This window comes from Pantherophis guttatus, chromosome 1 (genome assembly GCF_059756535.1).
Source record: "Pantherophis guttatus breed Tessera chromosome 1, ASM5975653v1, whole genome shotgun sequence".
Taxonomy (NCBI): Eukaryota; Metazoa; Chordata; class Lepidosauria; order Squamata; family Colubridae; genus Pantherophis; species Pantherophis guttatus.
Genome location: NC_142063.1, coordinates 108,748,334 through 108,775,524, shown reverse-complemented (window position 1 = coordinate 108,775,524; position 27,191 = coordinate 108,748,334). Strand labels below are relative to the sequence as shown.

The 27,191-nt window shown below is 39.7% G+C and overlaps 1 protein-coding gene across 1 annotated transcript in view; it reads right to left on the bottom strand.

Moving 5' to 3' along the window:
• The window catches only part of LMNTD2 (lamin tail domain containing 2), a 55,873-nt gene that overhangs the window by 23,939 nt on the left and 4,743 nt on the right, over positions 1 to 27,191 (bottom strand). The window contains exons 5-8 of the mRNA XM_034416784.3: positions 25,132 to 25,341; positions 12,761 to 12,946; positions 5,102 to 5,183; positions 4,498 to 4,659 (exon numbers count right to left, since the gene is read on the bottom strand). Coding sequence (XP_034272675.2) covers positions 4,498 to 4,659; positions 5,102 to 5,183; positions 12,761 to 12,946; positions 25,132 to 25,341 — 640 coding nt within the window. The remainder of the gene's footprint in view (positions 1 to 4,497; positions 4,660 to 5,101; positions 5,184 to 12,760; positions 12,947 to 25,131; positions 25,342 to 27,191) is intronic.

Genomic DNA, 27,191 nt, shown 5'->3' with positions numbered 1-27,191 from the left:
AAAGCCTCTGATGATCCCAGCTGACTTGCCTGATCGGCAGAGGCTTTCTTTTTCTTTTTTTAAAGCCTCTGAGGATCCCAGCTGACTTGCCTGATTGGCAGAGGCTTTCTTTTTTAAAAAAAAAAAGCCTCTGAGGATCCCAGCTGACTTGCCTGATCGGCAGAGGCTTTCTTTTTTTTTTTTAAGCCTCTGAGGATCCCACCTGACTTGCCTGATCGGCAGAGGCTTTCTTTTTCTTTTTTTAAAGCCTCTGAGGATCCCAGCTGAGCCGCCCGATCATCAGAGGCTTTTTTTTTACTTTTAAAAGCATTTTTTCAACCAAAGAGGTTGTAGAATAAATGCTTTTAAAAATAAAAAAAAAGCCTCTGATGATTGCGTGGCCCAGCTGGGCAATGGTGGGGGGGGGGCAGGGATTTTTGCTACCGGTTCTCCGAACCACCCGCCTCCATTGCTACTGGATCAGACGATCCGGTCCAAACTGGGAGCATTTCACCCCTGATCAGAGGTATCCTTGTTCTGGCTTGCAGCTCCAGGACATATTTCATGCAGGGAAGGACCTCCCCTCCCACATTCCTGCTGGAAAAGCCATCTACCAAGCTCCAGCAGTTCCAGAAGGGTATTTAAGGAAGGAAAGAAGCTGTAGAGAGTTCTGTTTTCTGCTGCTCTATAAAATCTGACTTCTAACTGCTGGTCAGCTGTTATTCAGGCTGATCCACGTCTCAGAGCAGAAATCAACTTGGAGATCTGGCTGCCAACAGAGAATGGGATTGGGCAAGAATCCATTCAAATGACCAGTGAGATAGAAAAAGTTGAAATGTATCAACATGAGTCACTGATATAAGAAGAAAGAGGAATATTTGGGAAAATATTTTGAAACAAGGTTCCTTTTCCAAAGGAATGGTCTCTCTTTGTTCCAAAATGGTGCCAGAAATACCAGAAAGATGGCAGAACTACATTTAGTGAAGAAAAGCTCAGAAGAATGGAGACCATCCTGTTCATAATGAATCATATCTAGAAGATGATGGTAAAATTGTTCCCAAATTGTTGCTGATAGTCTGCCTGTTGGGACATGCATCTTTGCTTGACTTGACTTTTTTGAGATTTTGGGATTTAAGTACGGTATATGCAGGCTTCATTGGGAAGCTAGAAAGTCATGGAACGGTCAACAGTCAGTGAATACTCCTTCAGTGGTATTCCTAAAAGATGGACATGTTTTCAATGTAATACTTCATTGCAAGTCTATTTACTGAATTGTAAAAAAAAAACAAAAAACCAACCCTAAATTACCAGCCATCTCTCTCCAAGAAAATTAGGTTTAGTAAAGCATTTCTCTACTTCTCACTATCTCTGTTCAGTTCATTTAAAACAGTAATTCTGATTGACCCTGAAAAGCTGTGTTCCTTTCTACAGTACTTCAAAGCTCCACAGTTAGCCATCACAAAACGTAATCTTCGAATTCCTCTGCTATTTTTCAAGATCTCCTTTTCTAACACCCCCTCTGTGCTTCAACTGCTGTTACATGTGCACAAGAATGAACATTTCCTGTGTGCCTTTATAATTGAAAATAATCAAGATTCAGCACTCAATGGATGCTTGCTCTGTCAAAAACCATCAGATGTACAGTACTTATTTCCTTCAAAATGTCAGCAGTTCCTCTTTAGAATTCCTTCTTCTGGCCACCTAGATCTTCTAGAAGTAGGCTCAAAATAGTGGCATCATTCTTTCACCACTCCCAGCCTTCCTTAAACCTTGGAGAACTTTCCTCCAAAACTGACTAAAATCTTCCTTTTTTGTCTTTGTCTCTGTAATTTCATTTTCCTTCTGTCTGTCTAGCAATCTAGCAGCAGGGGGCAATCACACGTCTCCAAGCCTCCTTCTTCCCTATGAACCTTTCTTGACTTTCCCTCCAATGCCAATTAACTCGACCACAGCCAGCTGCCTTCAGCAATCCTTATTCAAGCTGCTTGTGGAAAAAGAAGCAGGAGCAGGAAAGTCTACTACTTACCTGCATCCAAGCAGAAGACTGAGGTGGTTCTTCTCCAATCACTCTCCGAATGCTTGGAGTAGGGGCAAAGAAAAGACTTGGGCAGAAGAAGTAGCATTGGATTTTCCTCTAGCGTTTACTAACTAGTGATTTCTTGGACAGTAAGCCAGGCCTGGAATTCTGTGTATTTCTCTGCAAGATTTTTCACTTCTGGCAATGCCTTAATAGGACTGATGTGTTGATTGGCAAAGTGGCTTGATCTTGAATTAAACTTTCAAGAAGAAGAGGAGGAGGAGGAGGAGGAAAGAGGAGTTATGCATCTTCCAAATGTTTATTTCCCTATTTGATAGGGAAAAGCCAAGTTGCCTAATTAAGCTGGTTAAATGCTGCTATTAAGCTGATAGTGTATTTTTCTTGGGAAAATAAATTTGAGGAGGGAATAACTTATGTGTCTTAACACCACCATATTTTCCAGCTTAATATCATGAGATTTTTTAGCAATATTGAGCTGTGATGGTTTGTTCTATTTGTTTTGTTTTTTGTTGGATCATTTCTGTATTTCTGCCAGCACTGAAAATAGGGTAGAAAATTACAATAAAATACAGTATTCTGCCCAAGAGCTCTGCTTCATCATGTCATTACTAGCCTTTTTGCCACAATCTTTTCCTTTCCTTTCCCTCCCAGCCGTTTTCAACAGTAAAAAGTAAGACTACTTTCCGGTTGTATATAGTGGTTGATGATTCATGGGCATGTCTGTTTCTTGACAAGACAATAGAAATGGTTTGCCATTGCCTTTTCAGAGGTAAGTTTTTGAATTTCCAGTCTAGCCTACATCCCCGGGGCTCTCCCACCTAATACTAACCAGGCCTGACTGCTTAGCTTTCACATGCAGATAAGGTGAGACAGTTGTTACCACTGATGGATATTTATACATTTCTCAAACAAGAATTGACTCCATTCATCTGAAGGTCAATCTGTTTCTTCTATTGCTCTGAGTACTGAGGAGTTCTCAGAGAGATTTTTGATTTTCCTTCCTTACCACACAAATGAATAGCCAAATGAGTCCACCTGCAATTTATCTCTCTCTTTCTCCTCTACCCCTCCCATTCTCTCTCTCTCTCTCTGTTGAGTTGAGCTGCAGGTGTGTGCTCGTGCACCAGCCTACTGCTTGCGCAAATTGAGCTGTGCACACATGTGCACATCGACCCATCACTCGCAGGGCCCAGTTCTGAATAGGCCATGGCCAGGTAATGGGCTGCAGCCCAGGGGTTGGGGACCCCAATCCATCTTCTATCATGTCTGCCTGCCTGCCTGCCTGCCTGCCTGCCTGCCTGTCTATCTGTCATCATCATCTCCTTATTTGGATCCTGATGAATGAGAAATACACAGTATTTATTTCTGCGGTTTCATCTCTTAATATTTTCCTCTTTCTCTTTCATTGCTTACTGTTTCACTCTTCCATTTTAGCGTTTGACAGAACGTATACATTTACATTCCATTAAATGAATAAGGTATTCGTAGCACGATGGCATAAACCAGTTGGTTCCCAATGCTCAGATTACTTGTTCAACTAAAGGTAAAAATCTGAAACTATTTTACTTTACATGTTTGAACTTGACTTCATAAATAATTGTCATATTTTTTCCTGACAAATAGAATTCTCTTTCCAAATATAATATTTTTTCTACAATTGTTATAATAATTAAAAACATGTTCAGGAAGGAGATATGTTTGATAGGCAAGCTTCACTATTGACCCAATCCCTACCTAGAAGCAGACACTGGGTTTCTTCCAAAATTTCATTAGCCGACCTTTATTTACGCAACAGCAGTTTTTCTCATCCTTTTAGAATTGCTCTGAGATGAGTAAAACTTCAAATTTCTAGAGCATGTTTTGGGAGCAAAAATTTGGAGAAAAAGTTAATAGATGGATTGACACTACTGGATTAAAGTAGCACATTAGAGTTTGGAGTGTGTGTGTGTGTGTGTGTGTGTGTGTGTGTGTGTGTGTGTGTGTCTTCTGTAGAAACCTTTGACTATAGAGACCTGGAAACTGGGGGCACATCTGTCATTTTGGCAGCATGTCTTAAGCATTCTTAAGCACAATTCCAGATGTGCAATGGTTGCCACTGGAAGTGCTATTTACACATAAGCTTGAGAAAGATTAAACAATAGATGCTAGGAAGAAAAAAAAAAGTGTAGTGATTAAGGTCCTGGACGTGAATCAAGGAAACCTGTGTTCATTAAAATGTTTTTTTAAAAAGTATTACAAGTTTAGGCAGGATAGGGAGCCAAAGGTATCATGAGGAGAATCCTGGATAGATTTCATAAGCAGTTAGTATTCTACAGGACATTTCAATCCATTTGAAAGCTATTTCTCCTCCAAACAAAATCAGAAATTGATAAAAGAAACAAATCATAATTAAAATATTATTTAATGATTAAAAAAATAAAATTGAAATAAAGAGAATGCATACAGACATTATTTGTTAGGTAAAGCCTTTTGGCTCCTACCTCAAAGCTCTCACATGCTAGTTTCTTCTGTTCAACCAGAGAGATGTCAGAATCAGTATCATTTTCATCATCTAACGTTACTCCCAGAGTCTTTATTTTCTGCCGCAAATTCTTGATGTGCAATTTCAAGTTTAAGAGTTCATTTTTCAGATCTTCTATCTCCTTTTCAAAAAGACAGACCAAAGCAAATGAGAACATGTGGACATTGATCAAAATGTCAAAATCAAAATATTCTGCAATAGTGTACTGTAGTGATTAAGGTTGAGGGAGCCATTTTAGTGTAAGTGGTTAAGGCGCCAGGGAAAAAAACAGGAGACTGTGAATTCTAGTTCCACTTTTGGTATGAAAAATGGCTGGGTGACTTTGGTCTAGTCACTCTCTCCCAGCCCAAAATGTCAGACGTAGGCTGTTGCAACAAATGGATTAACATTTAATTGATCCAAAAACAAAGCAGATCCTGCACGGGTATGAAAATGTTAGGGGAAAAAAAAAAGTGTAGTGTGCTGAACTTGGCTCAAGGAAACCTGTGTTCAAATTCCCGTTTAAAGTACAGCTATATCCACGATGTCAATCTTCAGGCAAATATTGCTAGATGCTGATTTACCTGTACATAATCCTCCTTAACAGCTTTCAGGTCAGTGTTCAATTGATCTACTTCTTTTTGAAGGGCTTCTTCGTGAGGGCTCCTAAAAATGATATATTTCTTTATACAACTATTCTGGAATAAAAAACAATGTTTTTGCTTAACGTAAAATTAGTAATTTCATTTGTTCTTTGGTCTGTTCTTGGTAACACAGACACTAAAACTTCTTGAGAACATTGCTATTGTTCTCAAGGAGTGTTTCTCAACCTTGGTAGCTTGAAGATGGGTGGACTTCAACTCCCAGAATTCTGGGAATTCATCTTCAAGCTTCCAAGGTTGAGAAACACTGCTCTCAAGGGAGATAAACCAGATGTGCATGTGATTCCACACATCTGGAGGGCACTAAAATAAAGAAAGTGCCATGAAATCATTTTTTACTCCAAGCAACCACATACTGTAGCCATCTATCCCTAAGCTGTCCTTGAGGTCTTCCAACATTGCACTCATCACCATTATAGCGAACATAAAGAAGGTATTTATAAAGAAGGTCCATTAGAAATCGAGTAACCAGCTGGAGGAAGCTGTCCTATCCTATAAATATGATTTCCCCTGGATTCTGAGGGCTAGAAGGATCATGAAAGCTGAGATTAAGTGGATCCATTATATAACAATCCAGAGATATTGTTTTTGGTGAAGAAATGATTGGTTTTTAATCCACTAGGGCAGTGATGGCTAACCTTTTTGCCGTTGCGTGCCAAAAGTGTGGGGGGAGTGTGGGAGGGTCATGTGCATGTATGCCCACCCCCATAATTCAATGCACCCCACCCCCATGCATGCACCATGACCCCCCCGCGTTCCCCCCACTTTTGGCAGGCGATGGCCTGGTAGGCCTGCTTTTCGCCCTCCCCAGGCTCCAGAGGCTTTCTAGGAGCCTGGAGAGGGCAAAAACAGCCTTCCCATCCCCTCACCCACAGGTCCTCCGGAGGCCGGAAATGGCCCATTTCCTGACTTCCAGTGGGCCCGAAAGGTCCAAAAATCAGCTGGCCGGTGCACACATGTATGCTGGAGCTGAGCTAGGGCAATGCTCATGGGCCCACAGATATGGCTTCACGTGCCACCTGTGGCACGTGTGCCATAGGATCACCATCACGGCACTAGGGGGAAAAAATGAAACATAAGATTTGAATGCTGGACTAATTATGGGCTGATCCATATTTCCTGTTTGCACAAGGATAGACCACCTACAGCTTTAGGTAGCAGGAGTGGATGATTTTTTAATTTTTAATATTTATATAAATATTTTATACAAGATACTTTTTTAATTTCTTTTATTTCATGTTACTAGACCGCCCTTCTCCCTCAAGCCTCAGCCTGTCCCAAGACTGTTAAGAAGGCAAACTCCACCAGAGTTTTCTTGCTCCACATCAAAAAAAATTCTCTCCCCTTCCCTGACTTCCCGCTGGTACAAGCCTGATGGGATTCATTCATCTTGCACAAATCCCTTGATTCTAGTTGGCTGGTGTGTGCTGTGGCAGGCACACCCTCTCTCTACTTTTGAGCTATCGCATACTGTTTGCCATGAAAAGCTAGCTAGACCTTGAGCTTATTCCCCACTGGGGTTCAGTAGAAGAGAAAAGTTGAGCATCTGTTTATTTTTTTTTTCAACAGACTCAGCATGGAAGGAGGGCCATTTGTTTTGGTGGCCACTGTTGGTTTTTTTAGCTGCTTGAAATGAACAAGAGTTCTGCCCGATTTTCTCTTCCATTTCAATGGGCAAAGGAGAACTGTAAAACGGTGTATGTTTATCACCAGTAAGTAGCTAGGGGACCTGCCCACAGGAGGGAAAGCAATCTGTTGCTTTCCTGCTGTCGTTGGGAGGGGAAAAAGCAGCAGGAGAATCCATCAATCAAGGTCTGTGCTAACAACAGTTTAACCAGAAGGCTTTGCCTTCACTGTGGCCAAAATGGAGACAGGATTAAGCAAGCTTCATTGTCACCTGTTTATGCAGAGGAGATAGGGACTTGAACGCTACAGTGTGGAAAAGCTCTCTTATCCATATCCACATGTCTTTGAGCTTGTAGTTGGCCCTTCTTGTTTGTCAGCTCTAGTTACAGCTTTAGTAACATCTGTAATAAAACTACTTCATCAAAGAATCTCCCTAGACCTACTTCATCATAGATATACGTCCTTGAATCATTTCCTTCTAGCTTTCTTGGGTAGAGCTCAACGTTCTCAGGGATCACACATGATTGCATACTTGTGAACCGATTGGGGGAAGGGAAACCACAAGAGTTTGTGTAAACCATATGGAGTTATTCTTCCATTATTAAAAAAAAAATATGACTAAGTACGGGAGGATAGAGAATGGCCAATGGTGAAGTCGGTGCCATAGCCCACATCACCTGGGATTAAATAGAATTTCCCAAAGCTCCTGATTCGTAACACTAAAATAGGTGCCAACATTGAGCTGAACTCCACATTTGATCCCGCAAAGGGGTCCTTCTGGTTCTTTTGGATCTGGCACAGCTTTTTAATAGGTTAAATAAGATGGAAACCATCCTCGTTGCTCTTGTCTGCTGTCCCTGAAAAACATGCCATGAAATTATGGGACCCTCCAGAGCAGGGTTTCTCCAACTCAGCAACTTTAATATCACTGGGGAATTCTGGGAGTTGAAGTTCACACATTTTAAAGTTACTGAAATGGAGAAATCCTGTTCTAGAGAATCCAGGAGATCTACTGGAGTGACAAAGGGAGGGGGGAATAGACCAAGTTTGATTTCCCTTTATCCCAGAATTAGCAATCTACAGACAATGAAAGACCAAAATGCAATCAAGAATTGAAATCACTAAAAAGATACATTGCAAATTAGGATTAGCAATTGAAAGCCAGTATAAATGTTAAGGCATTGGATTCAGGCTGGAGAAAGTCAGGTTTAAGTCCCAGTTCCATAACTGAGATAATCTGGTAACTTTCAATCTGTTAGGCCAAAATCTCACAAAATTGTTGTGGGAAAACCATTAGAAGAAACCCCAGCAAGCCATCTTCAGAAGAGGCAACATAAATAAAACACTGTAAGCAAATGATAGCTTTCAAGAAGACGGCATCTAGCTTCTTTACACTCAATATTTCCTTTATCCCAGTAACATATAAGCATTCTGGGATCTCACTCCTTCATTACAACATTGTATAGCCTAGATATACTAGATGGACTAAGAATTTTGTGCTTTGTTTATAGGAATAAACTTTGCCCAGTTCAAAGATGGCTCTGATTTATAGACCTATATAACGTATCACATCTGATGTTCAAATTCTCAGAAGTAATAAGGAAAAGCCATTAGTTGAGCCTACATTATTTTCTCAGTAAAGGGAAACTGCTCTTGTGAACGTGTTGGAGAATTTCTCCTTCTTCTGGAATAAATTCTGGAATTTTAGTGGGTAAAATTGAAAATGTATTATGCCTAGGTTTAGGTAACTGCTCTGGACACCTTATGGGAGCCTGCAAATAAAGATGTTTTGTTTAAAAAGGGCAAAGCTGTAATTATCACCATTAAATCAATGAAGACAAGAAACAAATTATAATGTTCAGTGGTGCTTACTGCTAGAACAATGTCATTTCAAACTTCATTGAGGTTATTTCCAAATCTCCGAATGAGCCTAATAATAAATCATCCTTTGTAAATAATAAAGGATTCTCTCTAGCTCAAGCTATATTTGACAAGGCCAGACTTCTTTGCCTGAATTACATAGAATGGGAAGAGATACCCATTTTTAAAGCAAAAGAAATATATTAGCAAAAGAAATGGAATGCAAATTAAATCCACTGTTTTGCTATGGAAACCTAGCCAACAGAGATGGGCTGCTGTGAGTTTTAATTGTTACTTGTAACTAGATTGTTACATATAACATATAACTAGAGCATACAAAACATTTGCTAGACCAATTCTCGAATACAGCTCATCTGTCTGGAACCCGCACTGCATATCGGACATTAATACAATTGAGTGTGTCCAGAGATATTTCACGAGAAGAGTCCTCCACTCCTCTGCTCACAACAGAATACCTTATGCCACCAGACTTGAAATTTTGGGCTTAGACAACTTAGAACTACGCCGCCTTCGTCTGGCCAAAGTGTAGTACATAAAATTATCTGCTACAATGTCCTACCTGTCAATGACTACTTCAGCTTCAACCACAACAATACATGAGCACACAATAGATACAAACTTAAGGTAAACTGTTCCAAACTTGATTGCAGGAAATACGACTTCAGCAACAGAGTGGTCAATGCCTGGAATGCACTACCTGACTCTACCTGGTTTCTTCCCCAAACCCCCAAAACTTTAACCTTAGACTGTCTACTGTCAACCTCATCTCATTCCTAAGAGGTCTGTAAGGAACGTGCATAAGCGCACCTACGTGCCTACCGTCCCTGTCCTACTGTCCCCATTTACTCATATCCTTATCCTGTATTCATAATCATGTTTATGCTTATAGCTGCTATGTAATACATGCTTGACAAAACAAATAAATAAAATACAAATAAATAAATATAAGCTGGCAACCGTTTTCTGAGGCTCAGTGGACAATGACAGCAGACACAGGACCACAAGGCTGCTACAAATTGTACCCCTAGAAAGTGTGGAGTATTTTTTTTATGTATGTACACTAACAATATCTCAGATTTTCCTCTTTTGCCACATTGTTTTGTACAGAACATTTTTCTTCATCCTCCTGTTTCCTGCTTTCTAGTCATGAAGGTTTCTTCTCCCTCATGCCTGTACACTTTCAAGAGAAAGTCTTCAAGATTATGTCTAGGCCAGTGGTGAAATCCACATTTTTTTTACTACCGGTTCTGTGGGTGTGGCTTTTTGGGTATGGTGTGGCTTGGTGAATGTGGCTTGGTAGGTGTGGCAGGGGAAGGATACTGCAAAATCTCCATTCCCACCCCACTCCAGGGGGAAGGATATTGCAAAATCTCCATTCCCACCCCACTCTGGGGCCAGCCAGAGGTGGTATTTGCCGGTTCTCCGAACTACTCAAAATTTCTGCTACCGGTTTTTCCAGAACCTGTTGGATTTCACCCCTGGTCTAGGCTCAGCAGATTTCGGCACAACACAAATGTTGGTGGAAATAAATACAGTGCACCGGTATACCCCATGTACATTTATATTATCTCTTTAACAGCTCCATCTCATCCGAAAAGAATTCCACATCTCACAAGTTTTTCTACTGTGGAAGGTGTGTAGTTCTTCTAATAGATAACATCTATTGTGTATTCTTTTCAAAGAAAGAAAACACAGAGCTCTTCAATCAACTGGTTTGTTATACTGTTAACAGTGACAACTCTCCCCTTTAACCGTGTACTGTTGTGATAGAACAGTCAGTGACTGTGGTAACTACATCCATTAATCATGCTTGCTTGATGGCCAACGGTGATCAGCTCGTATCCACTTGAGATGTCATTCATGTACTTTTGTTTAGAATGGTGAAGGCTCCGAATAACAATTATATGCTAAACAGTTACTTGTGACTCGTAAAGGTGAGGGGGGGGGGATTAAAATTTAATACCGATGAGCATGTCACATTAGGAAAAAAAATAATGCTTTCTGAGAGGCTTGGAAACCTTGTTCAGGTATTGAATATGGCTTACTTCTTTGTGACGTCAACTCTGCAAGATTAATGTCATCTCTTGCAGGATTTTTTGCAATATGCTGTAGCCCCTAGGCTGCATAAAATCTTACTTAGCTGCCAGATGTAAAATGCACAACTTAGAACCAAGTCCTAAGTGGCATTTGAGAAAGGCAAGCAGATTAATCGTACTAGAAGGCCAAGCCAGAATATTTTACAAAATCATTTTCCAGAATCAATTTATTAGGCAATAGATTAAATATTATTTACACAATCGCTGTTTGAAAATTAGAAATCGTCTCTTACAGTGCACTTTCTATGGTTGCGTGCATCACAATTATTCAATTTGCCTAAATATAACTCAAATATATTACGGGATGGATGGATACACACACGCACACATATGGTATATATATGAATGAAATGGGGTTTTTCCTACAAATAGCATCCTCATTGCTTTTGTAAACAGTCATATGAAATGACAACCGTACACAAACCTAAAGTTCTCTGTAGCAGAAACATAACAGTGTTTATCACCCATTTTTATCAGTGGGTCAAACATTTATCAAAATCCTAACAAATGGGGGATACTCGTCTGAGCTGGACAAACTTTCCACATCTAATTATTCCCACTGAGTAGGAATAATTAGGAATTTCAAGGAAGGATTTTTCTCCAGCAGGCATTCTTCTGATTCACCTAGTGCAGCCATCTCCAAACACGTCCTCCAGATATATTCAATTCCCCAGCCTGCACGTCAGTGATGGGTTTCAGCAGATTCTGACCAGTTCTGGAGAACCGGTAGCGGAAATTTTGAGTAGTTCGGAGAACCAGTAATAAAAATTCTGACTGGCCCCACCCCCATCTATTCTCTGCCTCCCAAGTCCCAGCTGATTGGGAGGGAATGGAGAGTTTGCAGTATCCTTCTCCTGGAGTGGGGTGGGAATGGAGATTTTACAGTATCCTTGCCCTGCCACACCCACCAAGCCATGCCACGCCCACCAAGCCACACCCATAGAACCAGTAGTAAAAAATTTTGAAACCCACCACTACTACACGTCTCTAGTATCAATTGTTAGGACCAATTGTGAAGAGGTGACTGTGCCCATTGAAGATACCTAGGTGACTAGTATGTGAAACAAAATTAAATGAGACCTTGCCTGAGATAAGCTATGTAAGCATTGTTATGCTCTTGGACAACTTCTATAGCAGTGTTTCTCAACCTTGGAAGCTTGAAGATGGGTGGACTTCAACTCCCAGAATCCCCCAGCCAGCACTGCTGGCTTGGGGATTCTGGGAGTTGAAGTCCACCCATCTTCAAGCTTCCAAGGTTGAGAAACACTGTTCTATAGGGAGAAAGTTCACAAGGCACAGAGGCCAGCCCTGCTCCCTCCTGTTGACTTATGGCGCAGATACAAACCATCCAAGCAGCATTTTATGACCCAGTGTTACTTCCCCTGGGCCCAGCCTTACATCATCACCACTCTGTAATTCCCACCCCTATCACTATTGCTCTTGATAATGACAGTGACATGGCTTTCTGGTAATCTATACAAGTAGTCCTCAATTTGCAACCATTTATTTAGTGGCCATTTGTAGTTACAACAGCAGCGAAAAAGGTTACTTATGACCGTTTTCACACTCACAACCTGATGCTGATGATGCAGCATCCCATGGTCATGTGGTCAAAATTTGGGCTCTTGGCAACTGGCATTTATGATCATTGCACTGGGAGATCGCCATTTGTGACCTTCCCAGCAGGCTTCCCAGCAAGCAAAGTCAATGAGGGAAGCCAGATTCACTTAACAACTGCATGATTCCCTTAACATCTGCAGCAATTCACTTAACAACTGTGGCAAAAAAAAAAGTTCATAATAAAATAGTGCGAAATCCACTTAATAATTGCCTTGCTTAGCAACAGAAATGTTGGGATCAACTGTGGTCGTAAGTCAAGGACTACCTGTAATTCTGCAAGACAAGTTTTCATGCAGCTCTGTGCTTTGGGGCTGGACAAAGTCCAGGTTTTAGGAAAACTCAACCTTCTGTAACTCACTTCTTCCCCAGTCCTTTATGTTTCGACTTCACAATTTCCTGTAAAATGTAACTCAGTCGGTCAGCTGGATAGTTTTGGGCAGCATTCTTCAATCCTTGGATTTCGAGATCTTTCTGATGCAGTAAAAGGACCAGCGAACGGTAGTTTTCCAGCAATTTGGAATCCTGAAGCAGAAAATTGGATTCTCTGTTAAGGAAAGAGAGCCCAATGGTTACCATGCTGCCACCCTCAAGGAGGAGCTCTTTGGCTTAGGAGTAGACTAGCTACCATAATCACTTGTCAGAGTAGAAATAGATAATAGGGTATTGCTGCTTCAAATAATTGGAAGAAGCATGAAGGGACATTCCTTCTCGTTCATAAACCACAGGTTCTTCTTGCAGACAGGTGGGCATATCCTTTCTCTGAGTAGATGCTAGTGGCAAGGCTAATTCATAACATCCTGATGCCCCAGGAAGGATTTATTATATTACAAATCCAGGACAAGAGAACACCGTCATCTCCAGCATACCGTAGGTGTGCCATTCTCCACCATCTTTAAACATTTATGACCAATTTTATCAAATGACGGTTCATTGCCTGAAGCCAATGGTCATTTCCCCTGCATCATCTCTAGCCCAGAATGTTTGAGGGTATGGCTAATGCATACTTTTCTGCAAATGGAAATTAGATGGTACAGTCAATTCTAGCCTGATTTATTTTCTTTCTTTTTTCCCCCTGCTTGTTCTATTAGGTTTATTGAACATTTTTTTTAATACGAGCAAACAAACAAACAAACCTACAAACAAACAAACAAAAATAGATATTTACATCTTCTTTTCAACATCTTCGCATCAGTAATCTATATTTATACATTTTCCCTTTCTTATCTTAATCTATCTCTTATACATATATTCCTAGTAAATCATATATTTATATTCTCTTAATCTAAATATTTTATTTACTTTTAACATAAACAGGTACCTAGTTTCCTTTCCACAATGTATATTTTCCCATTTATTTACATATTTCTCCACCTAATTTAACCATTGTTTAGTTTTCTTTTGTCCCCCTTTTTGCCTGGTTTATTTTCAATATTGAAAGAGTGATCCCTTTTTGCAGGCCTTTTATACCCAGAGAAGGAAAGAAATATTGTTACGCTAGTTTCTCACCTGCTCTCTGTAATCAGCCAGCCAAAAAGACAAGTTTATCATTGCTATGTGAACTCAGTTACTGTTCCCTAGCATCAGGTGGAAACTTCCCAAGGCAGCTCTTAGTTACTGCCCTGTTTTATCTCTGTGTTGCAGGAAAATGGTCATAAAATAGATAAACCGAGTGCCCGCCTGGATTTACCTGGAAACAGACAATCCAGGACAATTAGGGTAGGCTGCCTGGATGGTTTATCGTACTGCATTTTCTTTCTTTTTTCCATGGGACACTATTTTATCATTTTAATAAATTTGCTTGTCCTGAATCTTTACTAAAATTCAGTTGTTCCCTGGTCATTGTTAATATTGCAGTAATGGGCAGAATTGCAGTACTTTCTGGAAAGTCAAAAACAAAGGATCGAATCCTCATAATTCAAGTTTCCATAAACTCATTTGATGACTTTAAGCCACTCACTGGTTTGTTGTGAGAATAAAAGGAGAAGTGAGCGAAACCACAGCGCCTTGAGGTTTTTGGAGGAAAGAGAGGCAAATACAGTAAATGCAAGAAAGAAGTTACCCTATAAATCCTTGGTAGTACAGGGGTTTAAGGCACCTGTACTACCAAGAGCCTTGGTAGTACAGGGGTTTAAGGCACCCTGTTATTAAGCTGGTTATTAAGACCAGCTGCCTGCAATTACTGCAGGGTTCGAATCTCGCCAAGGCTCAAGGTTGACTCAGCCTTCCATCCTTTCTAAGGTAGGTGAAATGAGGACCCAGTTTGTGGGGGCAATAAGCTGACTTTGTATAAATATACAAAAGGATGAAGGCTATTGCTGAGCACATTGTAAGCCGCCCTGAGTCTTCGGAGAAGGGCGGCATATAAATCAAATAAAAAAAAAAAAAAAATCCGATCTCAGTGTTCCCAATGGACCCGGAAACCCCAGTCTACCTTTCAAATTTTTGATTCTGAGGATTCTTTAAATTTATCTGACATTAAAAAAAAAAAACAAATACCCCCAACAACTGTCTTCCCAAAATGATCTATAAAACGTTTTGAAGCAAAAGTTAAACAAAATTAAACTACTGTATTTTTTGGACTATAAAACGCACTGGTGTATAAGACGCACCAAGATTTTGAAGAAGTAAATAAGGAAAAAAAGGTTTTTGCCCTCCCCAGCCCCCAGGAGCAATCTGCAGGCCTCCCAACCCCTCTGTGTGCCCCATTTTCCACAAAAATTGGCCCGTTTTTTTGTCCGTTTTTTCAAAAAACGGGGTGCACAGAGGGTTTGGGAGGCCTGCAGAGTGCTCCTGGGGGCTGGGGGAGGGCAAAATGCCCCCATTTTGGCAAAAAACAGGGCCATTTTTCACAAAAATGGGATGAGCAGGGCGGGGCTTCAGGAGGCCAAAAATGTATAAGACGCACCAACATTTCCACCCTCTTTTAGGTGTACTCTGAAAAATACGGTAAATTCTGCAGCTTAAAGTAGCAATTAGCTCTAGGCAAAAAAAAAAAAAAAAAAGTAGATTCCCTGCCAATCTTTTTGGCAACATTATTTCATGGGATCTTTTATTCCCGAGCCTAAATAACAGTCTTGGGGTTTCCTATCCTATCTTGAATATTCCTCCTATCCCAGTACTAATCAGGTCTGATCCTACTTCTCCCCTCCCCCCCTTTATGGTCAGCTTGGTCATCAGGTACCCTCAGTCCCCTACATGTACAGCAGGGGTGGTAATAACTTATCTTCGCTACCAGTTCGCAAATGTGAGCGCATGCGCAGAACCTTCTGTGCATACGCAGAGCATCAAAAACGGGACGTGATGACGTCCAGGTGGGTGGGCGGAGACTCCCACAGCCGCCACTACCAGTTCGGCAGAACCAGATAGAACTGGCTGAATTACAGTCCCAGGGGACCCTTTTTTTCTCTGCAACTACCAGATCCCTACAGGAGGAAGGCTTAGAAGAAGAGCTGGCCTGACCCAGACAACCACCAGTTTCAGGCCGGACCCACGTACTGCAGCAGAGCTCCTGAGAGATCATCTCTGAGGGAACATGCTCTTCAAGAGTCAGAAAGACTTCTGTTAAGCAGGAAGCCGGAAGCCAACCTGTAGTTGGCCCAATTCACACAACACACTAATCAACCAGCCTGATTAGCAAGAGTGCATACATTCACACGTCTATCTGGTGCTGCCACTTAATCGGGCCAAAGATTTGTCTGAGGCTATTTGAATCACATAAGCCCACTCACACAAGTTATTTCAAGTTTATACGATAGAATTAGCTTCTGATCTTCTGAGGTCAGATCTTCGTAAACTAGAAAAAAGATAGCTTCACCACCAGATGGATTCACAACTGGCTGACAAATTGTACTCAACGAGTAGTTCTTAATGGATCTAAGTCTACATGGAGAGAAGTAAGCAGAGGGGTGCCACAAGGTTCCATCTTAGGTCCAGTACTCTTCAATATCTTCATAAACGATTTAGATGAGGGAATAGAAGGGGAACTCAGCAAATTTGCAGATGATACTAAGCTGGCAGGAATAGCTAACACTCTAGAAGATGGACTCAAGACCCAGATGGATCTTGACAGACTTGAACACCGGGCCCTATCTAACAAAATGAAATTCAATGTAGAGAAAAGTAAAGTCTTAGGTAAGAAAAACCAAAAGCACACATATAAACTGGGGGAAACCAGGCCTTAATAGCAATGACTGTGCTAAATATGAGCCAGTAGTGTGAAGCTGCAGCTAAAAAAGCCAATGCAATCCTAAATTGCATTAACAGAGGGATACAATCAAGATCAAGTGGCATACTGATACCAGTCTATAAAGCCCTAGTAAGACCACACCTAGAGTACTGCATTCAGTTTTGGTCACCACACTATAAAAAAGATGTTGAGACTCTAGAAAAAGAGCAGAGGAGAGCAACCAGGATGATTAGGGGACTGGAGACTAAAACATATGAAGAATGGTTACATGAACTGAGCATGGCTAGTCTAGTGAAGAGAAGGACCAGGAGAGACATGATAGCCGTCTTCCAATACTTGAGGGGCTGCCACAGAGAGGAGGGGATCAAGCTGTTTTCCAAAGCACCTGAAGGCCAGACAAGGAATAATGGATGGAAACTGACCAAGGAGAGATTCAACCTAGAAATGAGGAGGAACTTTCTGATAGTGAGAACAATCATCCAATGGAATAACTTGCCTTTGGAAGTTGTGGGAGCTTCATCACTTAAGACTTTCAAGAAAAGATTGGACTGCCATTTGTCAAAAATGGTGTAAGGTCTTCTGCTTGAGTGGGGGGTTGGACTAGATAACCTATAAGGTCCCTTCCAACTCTGTTAATCTGTTAATCTGTTATCTCAGGTAAAAAGCAGGAAGGGCTGGATAAGTTGGTAGTGTATTGTCTCATTAAGCAAGCTAGACAGCTTAGTTTAGGGGGTGGGGTGCACCCCTAATTCCATGTTGGCATGGTGAACTCTTATTGTTGGTCATGTCTCCTCCCAACTAATGTGTATATGTGTATTTGTGTATATATCCATATCTTTTCTCTGTATGTTCCTGTACATGCATCAAGACATTTCTTCCTGGCCTCCCATATGTTGGATTAATTATAGCTTGCCAGCTATTCTTAGCCCTCTTCAACAGCCTGCTATTTCTCTTTCCTCCAGCCTCCCACCAGGGTCAGCTTCTCGGGCTCCAACAAGCAATAGTTCTACAGTTTCTGGGCTCCTCAAGGCTCCACACTTCCTCTACCTGTCTCCACCTGTCTCCCATTCCTTCCACATGATCTCATCAATCTCCCGTCTAGTGATTATGTTTCATCTTGATATATTTTGGTTGCCATGGGGAAAAAGAATAAGCAGGGAAGAGAAGGTATATAACTTTGGCTGCTGGATCAAAAGACATAGCAGGAGTGTGTGTGAGAGAATTAAAAAGGGAAGAATTAGCTGATTTCCCTAGGACAGAGGTCTGCAACCTTAAACATTCAAAGAGCCATTTGGACCTGTTTTCCACAGAAAAGAAAACACTGGGAGCCACAAAACCCTTCCTGTGCCTGACTATTTCTTGAGTGGCCACCAAACTAGCATATGTAGTTGAATTAAATGTTCTGTTTTCTTCTGAAACTTTTATTTTCTTGGATTTATCCATGGTTGGCCTACCAGGGGTTGAAAAGCTCAATAAATCACGTACCGGCGGGTGTCGCACATTGGCAGTTGTGATGCATATTTTGAGTGACAGGGAGCCGCAGCAGAGGGGTGAAAGAGCCACATGAGGCTCCAGAGCTGCAGGTTGCTGACCCCTGCCCTAGGACAACCAGATCTAGGACAACCAAAATCTGGACAGTCTCTAAATGGCAGAAGAGCAATACAGAAAGATTGATCCCTCTGCTGGTCATCTGAAGTTTTGCCAGTCCTATTCTCCTGCAGCCCTCCTTCAGAAGAACAAACTTTTTTTCTCAACTTAGCCCACAACAAAGAAAAGAAATTAAGGTCCACAAATTATTCCTTTTGCACAAAAATGGCATACTATGTACTTCTTTTTAAAATGGCAAGTAAGATCCTATAACTTTTATACAAACTATAAAATAAACATTTACCAGCAATTCAAAGGACTTTTTCTTACCCAGAGGAAGAAATAGATTTCTATAGTGAGATAAACTACAGCTTATTCCATATCCGAAACAATATTCCACTTGCATTGCTCTGGGTCCAACCAATCCCACTCCATAGTCCATAAACTATTCTGTGCTTTGTTCTAAGGGACGTGGTGGCTTAGTGGCTAAGACGCTGAGCTTGTCAATCAAAAGGTTGGCAGTTCAGCAGTTCGAATCCCTAGTGCCGCGTAACAGGGTGAGCTCCCATTACTTGTCCCAGCTTCTGCCAACCTAGCAGTTCGAAAGCTCGTAAAAAATGCAAGTAAAAAAATAGGGACCACCTTTGGTGGGAAGGTAACAGCGTTCTGTGTGTCTTTGGCATTTAGTCATGCCAGCCACATGACCACTGCCCCCTAGAGTTGAGATGAGCACTGCCCCTAGGGTTGGGAATAACCAGCACATATGTGTGAGGGAAACCTTTAACCTTTACCTTACTTTGTGCTAATAGATATACACTGCAAAAATCCAAATGCTCAATAATAGTACTCCAGTTCTTTGCAGCCCAGAGTTGATAGCCCTAGCCAGGTTATAACATGGTTTAATTTTGCAACATGGGTTACTGTGTGAATATGGCCTCTGTAGATGGTAAACCTGTTTCTGGGTGAATGCGATATTATATTATCCAACAGTGGTTTACTCAACAAAGTATGACACAGCTTAGTGCAATATGTGAAACCACATGGATGATGATAAGATGAGCTTGCTGGTGCCAAAAGATCCCTGCTGATTTCAACATTACTGCTTAGAAACCGTGTTAGTGCTATGAATGTTCTGAAAGAATTGGTATGTGGACAATGTTTATGTTGCAATATTTTCAGGATCAGACTCAATAAGATTAGTAAGAGTTAAAGGTTTAAATATATTTCCTTTTATTTACAATAGGCATTCTATATTCACTGAATATTCACAGATAGAAGCGAGGAAAAGGGTGCATGTAGCTCCTTATATATACAATGGGTGGAGCTATATGTGGGAGTGGTGAATTATGAATACATTAAGAAGTGGAGAATAAGTTAACCCCTGATACCCCGTTCATATACTATTTACACATTAGAGAATAAGGCATTTACATCTGACAAATCCCCCTCTAAATGCCGATTCGTTATGCAACACCAATTACATTCAGATTCAGGACAATACAAAACATACAACTTAGAAGTTAAATATTTATGTTGCTTAGAAGGTAAAGGCTTTGTCAATATGTCAGCTAATTGTTCTGAAGTATCACAATGCACTGCTTTGATAAATCCATCCTGAGATAACTGTCTCACATGTTTAAATTTTATATCTATGTGTCTGGACCTTTGTCCAATAGCATCAGATCTAGATATTTCAATGGCTGCTTTATTGTCTTCATGCATAACAAAAGGCAAAGCAGGTTTTTTCCAAACATCTGAAATTAAATCATTAAACCATACAAGGTTATTTGCAGCTTTGGATAAACAAACATATTCCGCTTCTGTCATTGAAGTGGCCACTAGTTCCTGTTTACCAGTGTACCAGTAAACTGGACAGTCATTTAAGAGGAATATATAACCAGATGTACTTTTTCTACATGAGGTGTCTCCAGCCCAGTCCGCATCTGCGTAACATGTAAGCTTTGGTTCTTTATTGTCATTAGGTTCTAACATTAAACAAAAATCTAGTGTACTTTTCAGATATCTTAAAATTCTTTTAACAGCTTCCCAGTGATACATTGTTGGTTTGCTGACATGTCTGGATAATAAATTGAGTGGTAAGGCGATATCTGGTCTTGTCCAATTAGATATATAAAGAAGTGAACCTATGATTGATCTATAAAATGTGTTATCCTTGAATTCGGGGGAAGATTCATCAGTATTTCTTAGAAAATCAGTTTGCATAGGAGTATCACAAGGTTTGGCATTGTTTAAATTGCATTTATTTAAAAGTTCTATGATCTTATCTCTCTGAGTAAGTTTGAATCCCCTTCTAGTCTTATTAATTTGAACACCAAGATATTTGTTTACTTTGCCTAGGGATTTTAACGAGAAATGTTCATTTAGCTTAGTTACAAAAGTTTCTCTTCTCTCTTTATGTTTTCCTATGTATAAAATGTCATCCACATAAATCAATACAAATTCAATGTAATCATCACCCTTTTTGACAAAGAAACAGTTATCAGCAGTGGTAGCGTTGAAGTCCATGGTTTTAAGTACTTTTACTAAACAATCATACCATCGTTTACCAGATTGTTTTAACCCGTATAAACTCTTGTTTAACAACCAAATCTCATTTTTGTTTGTGTATTGACTGTGAGGAGCTCTTACGTATATTTCCTTATCTAGTTTTGCGTGTAGATACGCAGTCTGTATGTCATATTGAAATACATCAAGATTGAGTGCTGATGCTACCACTAGAGCTGTTTTGACACTCTCTGTTCTTACTGTGGGGGAATACGTGTCAGTATAGTCCTCCGGATATTTCTGTGCATAACCTTGTGCAACTAGTCTGGCTTTGTATAGAGTATTGCCTCCCTCTAAGTTCTTAATTTTATATATCCACCTGGTACCAATAATTGTTTTATCTTTAGGTGCAATTGCAGGTGTAAATACATTTAATCCTTGTAAACTTTCCATCTCCTTTTTCATCGCTAATTCCCATTTTTCTTTTTCTTCACGAGGGAGTTTTAACACTTCCTCATATGTATTGGGTGTTGTTGGCTCACCATCCATGTGCATTATATAATCCTTGTATTTATTTGGCATTTGATTTCTGGTGTTTCTAATAGTTTTTTCAGGTTTACTATCGTTATCATGCAAATATCTTGCTTCCTTTTTTGTTAGTGTGTCTGTCTTTATTTTGTGTTGGCTATTTGTCCAAGTTTTGGTTTTGTTTTTATATTTGTTGATATTTTGCTTTTCTATGGTCCCTTTCTCATGAGATTTTGTATCTTTGTATTTATTTGGAAATATTTCATTAAGATGTAATTTAGACCAGTTGGCCTGTTCATGGAACACAGCTGTTCTGGAGACTATAAATTTGTTATTATTATCAATGAATCTGTACCCTTTAGTGCCAGTCTCATATCCCATAAATCTGAGTCTTCTGGATACGTTTTCTCCCTTTCTTCTTAATTGCTTAGGTATGTGTACGTCTGCAGTGACTCCGAATATGTGCATGTGTGCTAATTTTGGTTTCCTATTATACATCACTTCATATGGTGTCTTATTTACAATGCTGGACCAGGTTCTATTTTGTGTGTAATTTGAATAATGTAAGGCTTCTGACCAGAATTGTTTGCTTAAGCCAGCATCTTCCAATGTGCATCTAATCATGGTTTGTAATGTTGAATTCTTCCTCTCTGCAATCCCGTTCTGGAACGCAGAAAATGGACTAGATGTATAATGTAACATTCCTTTGTCTTTTAACCATTGGGAGAATTCTTTAGACATGAATTCACATCCCCTATCTGTCATGATTTGTTTTATTTTGATATTGTGTTGTGTTTCTATGCGTTTGTAAAATTCTTTAAATTTTTGAAAGGTTTCATCTTTGTGTTTTAATGTATAAACAAATCCATAGCGGCTATAATCGTCTACTATTGTCAAGAAGTAACGTTTTCTATAAGTGATTGATGGAGTTAATGGACCAACTAAGTCCATGTGTACTAAATCAAAAATTTTGTTAGTTGATCTAGTAGATTTTCTTGGCCTGGGACTAGTTTTTAGTTTTGTAGATTTACATACTGAGCATTCCAAATAGTTTTCACAATTTTTTATTTTAACACCTTCTGCGTGTTCAGTCATTTTTTGTACTACAGGAAAATTGGCATGTCCTAACTTCCTATGTAAGATGTGAGCACACTCATCATGAATTGGCTTACCTATTTTTGGTTTTTTTTTTATTGTGTGCATCTATGTGATCATGAGATATTTTACATTCATCATTATCACTGTTGCTAATATTTTCATCATCTACTTCAATACAATCTCCCATATTTGAATCAATGTTATGCAGCCATTTTTCCTTTGTTATCAGATAAGGTAGGCCTCCTTTAATCATCACAGTGCCTATATTTATTTTATTCTTCTCTAAAGTCGCTTTTCCTTTTGAAAAAACAATGTTAATGTCAGAATCTCTACTTAGTTTTATGGCACTTAGTATGTTATGAGGTATTTCAGGTATTAGCAATACCCCCTCTATTTTTCCTAGACCAGGCAGGGTTACATTCCCTCTACCTAATACTTGAACCTTTTCTTGGTTAGCTACCTTTATTATAAATTTATCTTCTGTAAATGAAGACAATATATTTTTGTTATTAGTGGTGTGATTAGTTGCTCCAGAATCAATAAGCCAATTATTGTTCTCATTTTGCTGTATGTTAGTGTTGTCTTGTTTATTTAACCCATTCAGTGAGCCAGATTTTCTATCCTTTGAATTATCTCTGCCCCCTCTATTCTCTTTGTAATTTGGTGGGCTTCTATATCTATGTCTATCTATGGAAGACTGTCTATAATTGTATTTGTTCCTATATTCTGACCTATGTCTTTCCTTTGAAATCTTGGGGCAATCTCTTCTATTGTGTTCCCTGGATCCACAATTGTGACATTTAAATGTTTCATTATATTTTTCTTGGAAAGCTACTTTCCTATATGGTTTGTGTTCTGTGTGATTGTTAGAACGATTTCTTCTTGAATTGTCTTCTGCTATCAATTTATTGGATAGACTTTCTATGGATAAGTATCCTAGATTGATTGTGTCTAAATGTGACATAAAATTGTCCCATGATGGATCAAGTGAGTTGATAATAACACTTTTCATTGTTTGGTCTGAAATCACCTCCCCCCTCAAATGCAGCTCAGCTCTTATTTTGTTTAAAGATATTAAATGCTCACTTATGGAAACCCCTGGTTTTATCCTAGATGAAAAGAAATCTTTAGACATCCTTGTGGTGGTAGCTACACTATCACTGTGAAACAAATTAAACATGCATTGAATAATTTCTGAAACAGTCAGATTTGGCTTAATGCTGTGATACATTGCAGGAGACACACTAGATATTATTAAGAAAAATGCTCTATGGTGTAAACAATCTATTTTTAGAGTCCAAGGTCTTTTTGGGGGACTAGTGATAAAAAATAGTAAGCTTTCCTTCATAAAGACAACCTGGAGCTGTTGATACCATTCTTGCAAGTTAATGCCATCAACCCTTAGCTTCGGGAAGTCACTGGGTAAATTTCCGACATTATTGGGTCCATTACTTACAACCTGAGGTAGTCCGTGGTCTCGTAAATGCAGAAAATTGCAAAACGGCGTGGGGATGCTCGCAACGAGTCTGCGCGGTCTTCTCGTCAGTTCATGTCTTCCCGGGCCGTCTGCGTAGTCTTGCGCATGCGCGTTGTCCATTTCTTCTTTGGAGTCGTCGTGGAAGGTTCTCCCCATTGCGGCTCGCTCGTTCTGCTCCTCCTTGGACGAATCGGTCTCTGGTTCGATTTTGGGAGTCCTGACGACGGCGGCTGTTCTTCCTCTTCTTTTGAGGGCGTTGGTGCTTGCTTCGGTCTGTGGCGTAGGGCGGTATCGGCAAGGCTCTCTGGGTTCGGGCGTCAGCTCTCTCGTAGTCAGGATGGGAGCGGGCAGGTCTTGAGGCATTGGCTTGCTCGCTCACTTCTTCGTTAGCTTTTTAGTAATTTTTAGTTTTGGCCCAAATGCGGCAAAAAGCGTTTTCATTGCTGATTTTATTTGGTAGTTTGTTGAATCACCTTCACTTTCTGATTCTGATTCTTCTGAGGTGTTTGAATCTTCTTTTTCATTTTTGTTGTCTGGTAATGTTTTTCGCGCCAGAAATTTTGAATTGAGCTTTTTGATTGGCTCTGCTTCGCTCATCTTGGAGGCCTGTTGAAACCAAGATGGCTGCCATTCAAAATTTCGCGCGGGATCACTGTTTTTCTTCTTCGCAATGATTTTCTCTGCAGTCATATCACTCACTATTTTTGGGTCTTTAGACTTTTCATTAGTGATGTTTTTCTCTCTCGCTGCTCCGCTGTTCTTCAGCATATCTTGGAGGTTCGCGATGAGGCTTTCATCATTCTTCTGGCTCTTTAATAATTTTAATATCTCTGACCTGAGTTCGTTATTCTCTATCTCGATTTCCTCCTGGTCATCATTTTCATCTATTATTTCTTCGTCTTCAGTGGTGTATTCTTCGGATTCTCTCGAAATTGCGTTTGTGGATTCGTTGATTATTTCTTGTTCTGTTTCCATTTCTTTGCTGTAGGCCCTGGTGTTGGGCCTATCTTTCTTAGACATTTTTAAGTTTTTATTGAGTCAATTAACCATCCTCTGCTACCAGCTTATTGCAATATTTTCAGGATCAGACTCAATAAGATTAGTAAGAGTTAAAGGTTTAAATATATTTCCTTTTATTTACAATAGGCATTCTATATTCACTGAATATTCACAGATAGAAGCGAGGAAAAGGGTGCATGTAGCTCCTTATATATACGATGGGTGGAGCTATATGTGGGAGTGGTGAATTATGAATACATTAAGAAGTGGAGAATAAGTTAACCCCTGATACCCCGTTCATATACTATTTACACATTAGAGAATAAGGCATTTACATCTGACAGCTTACTTCTGTTTAAAGAGTTTGGACTGCGAAGAAGCAACAGAGAAGTTTTCATCACTTCGGCTTCCAGTCCCAGGGTAGAACATCATGCTGACCCTGGTGATGTAGGGTTTCTTGTTTTCCTCCCACTGTACGCCATGTTTGTTAGTATCATCTCCATCTTCTTCTTTTTGAAGTTGTTCTTCAGCCTTCCAAGGAGGGCTTGCCCCTCTTTCCCTTGGATAAAAAAAGAGGCATGAAATGTATGACTTGCTATCAATCCAGGTATTCTGACCTTCTTCAACCGAGTGCCCCTCAACTGTTTTGGATTATGCAAGGAACTGTCTTTTCTCAATAGGTTTTCCCCATCCCATCCCATCCAACAGATTGAGCATGCTGCAGGTCCCATCATCCAAAGAACGTCAATTGAAAGGGACTGAAGACATGCCTTTTCTGGAGTAGCCCCTGTCCTTTGCAACATCCTTCCTTCATAGAAGGATGGCCCCAGTCCTGTTGGCCTTTTTTGTAAGGTTAAAAAATCCCATTTCTTGGCTTTATTGACAATTATGATGATAATTTTCTTGGCGGCTGCAATCTATTTATTCTGTACTGTTTGTAATTGTTTTAAAACTATCTGCCCACTCAGAGACCCTTAGCTGAGATGGGCAGCTATAAAAATTAAATTAATTAATTAAAAATAAAATACTGTACTCTGGGTTTGCATAATCTTTGGGAAGAAATCCAGGAAAGTCAAACAAAAATCAGAATACACCCTTAATGTAAGCTTGGCAAGAAGAAGGTTCTCTGAACATTTGTAGGTAGCTGCCAATTTTCTGATTATGGATTCCTTTTTTTAAAAAAATCATATGATCCCATTCCCAATTTTATTATTATTTACATATACCGTATTTCTTTCCCACGTTTCACAGAGTGGGTTGGAAAATTCTATGTCAGAATTGATTTCACTGGGAAACATAGAATCATAGAATCATAGAATCACAGGGTGGGAAGGGCCTTTGGAAGATTCTAGTCCAACTCTTTCCCCAATATATGAGCTAGACTTCCTGAAGAGGTTTAACAGTATTTACCACAATTAAATAGCTCAAGATTTTGCAATAAAGATTCAGTAACACATAGAATTCAAGGAGTTACTTGAATATTAAAGGTGTTGGTCACCACTTTTAAAGCGCTCCATGGCTTAGGACCTGGGTATGTACAAGACCGCCTTCTGCCACCGATAGCCTCCCACTGGCCAATACGCTCCCACAGAGAGGGACTCCTCAGGGTGCCGTCGGCCAAACAATGTTGACTGGCGACACCCAGGGGGAGAGCCTTCTCTGTGGGGGCACCTGCCCTCTGGAATGAATTGCCCCCAAAGATTCGCATGATCCCCAACCTACGTACCTTTCACCGTGCCCTTAAGACTCTTTTGTTCCAACAGGCCGGGCTGGCTTAGAAAATGAATTTTAATTGGGTGTTTGTAGTTTTTAATATAATGGGCCAAATTTTTAAATCTATTTTAAACTGTTTTTAAATTTTGTGGGTATATGTTGTTTTAATATGGCTGTACACCGCCCTGAGTTCTTCGGGAGAAGGGCGGTATAAAATTTATTATAATAATAATAATAATAATAATAATAATAATAATAATAATAATAATAATAATAATAATAATAATAATAATAGAATGAGATTTCCAAATATATAAGCTAGAGTCAGAAAAGATAGAAATCCTGGAATTAAATTGCTAACATCTGATGGGAAACAGAACAGGCAACTTTGCTCTTAGATATTTTTCTGTTTATAACATTATCAAAAATAGGGCTAGACATATTATATATTGACAAAAGTAGAACAACCTTTTACTAGCTCTTAAAAACATCAGGATATTTGGCTACCTTAAATGACTATTAAATAATATATTGACCAGGAACCAATATTTAGAAGAAAATAGGAATCAACAAAATGATTCAAAACTGGGAGTGTGCTACAGTTCTACATGGATATCTTTTAAAATGTATATGCAGAATATATATATATATATATATATATATATATATATATATATATATATATATATATATTGA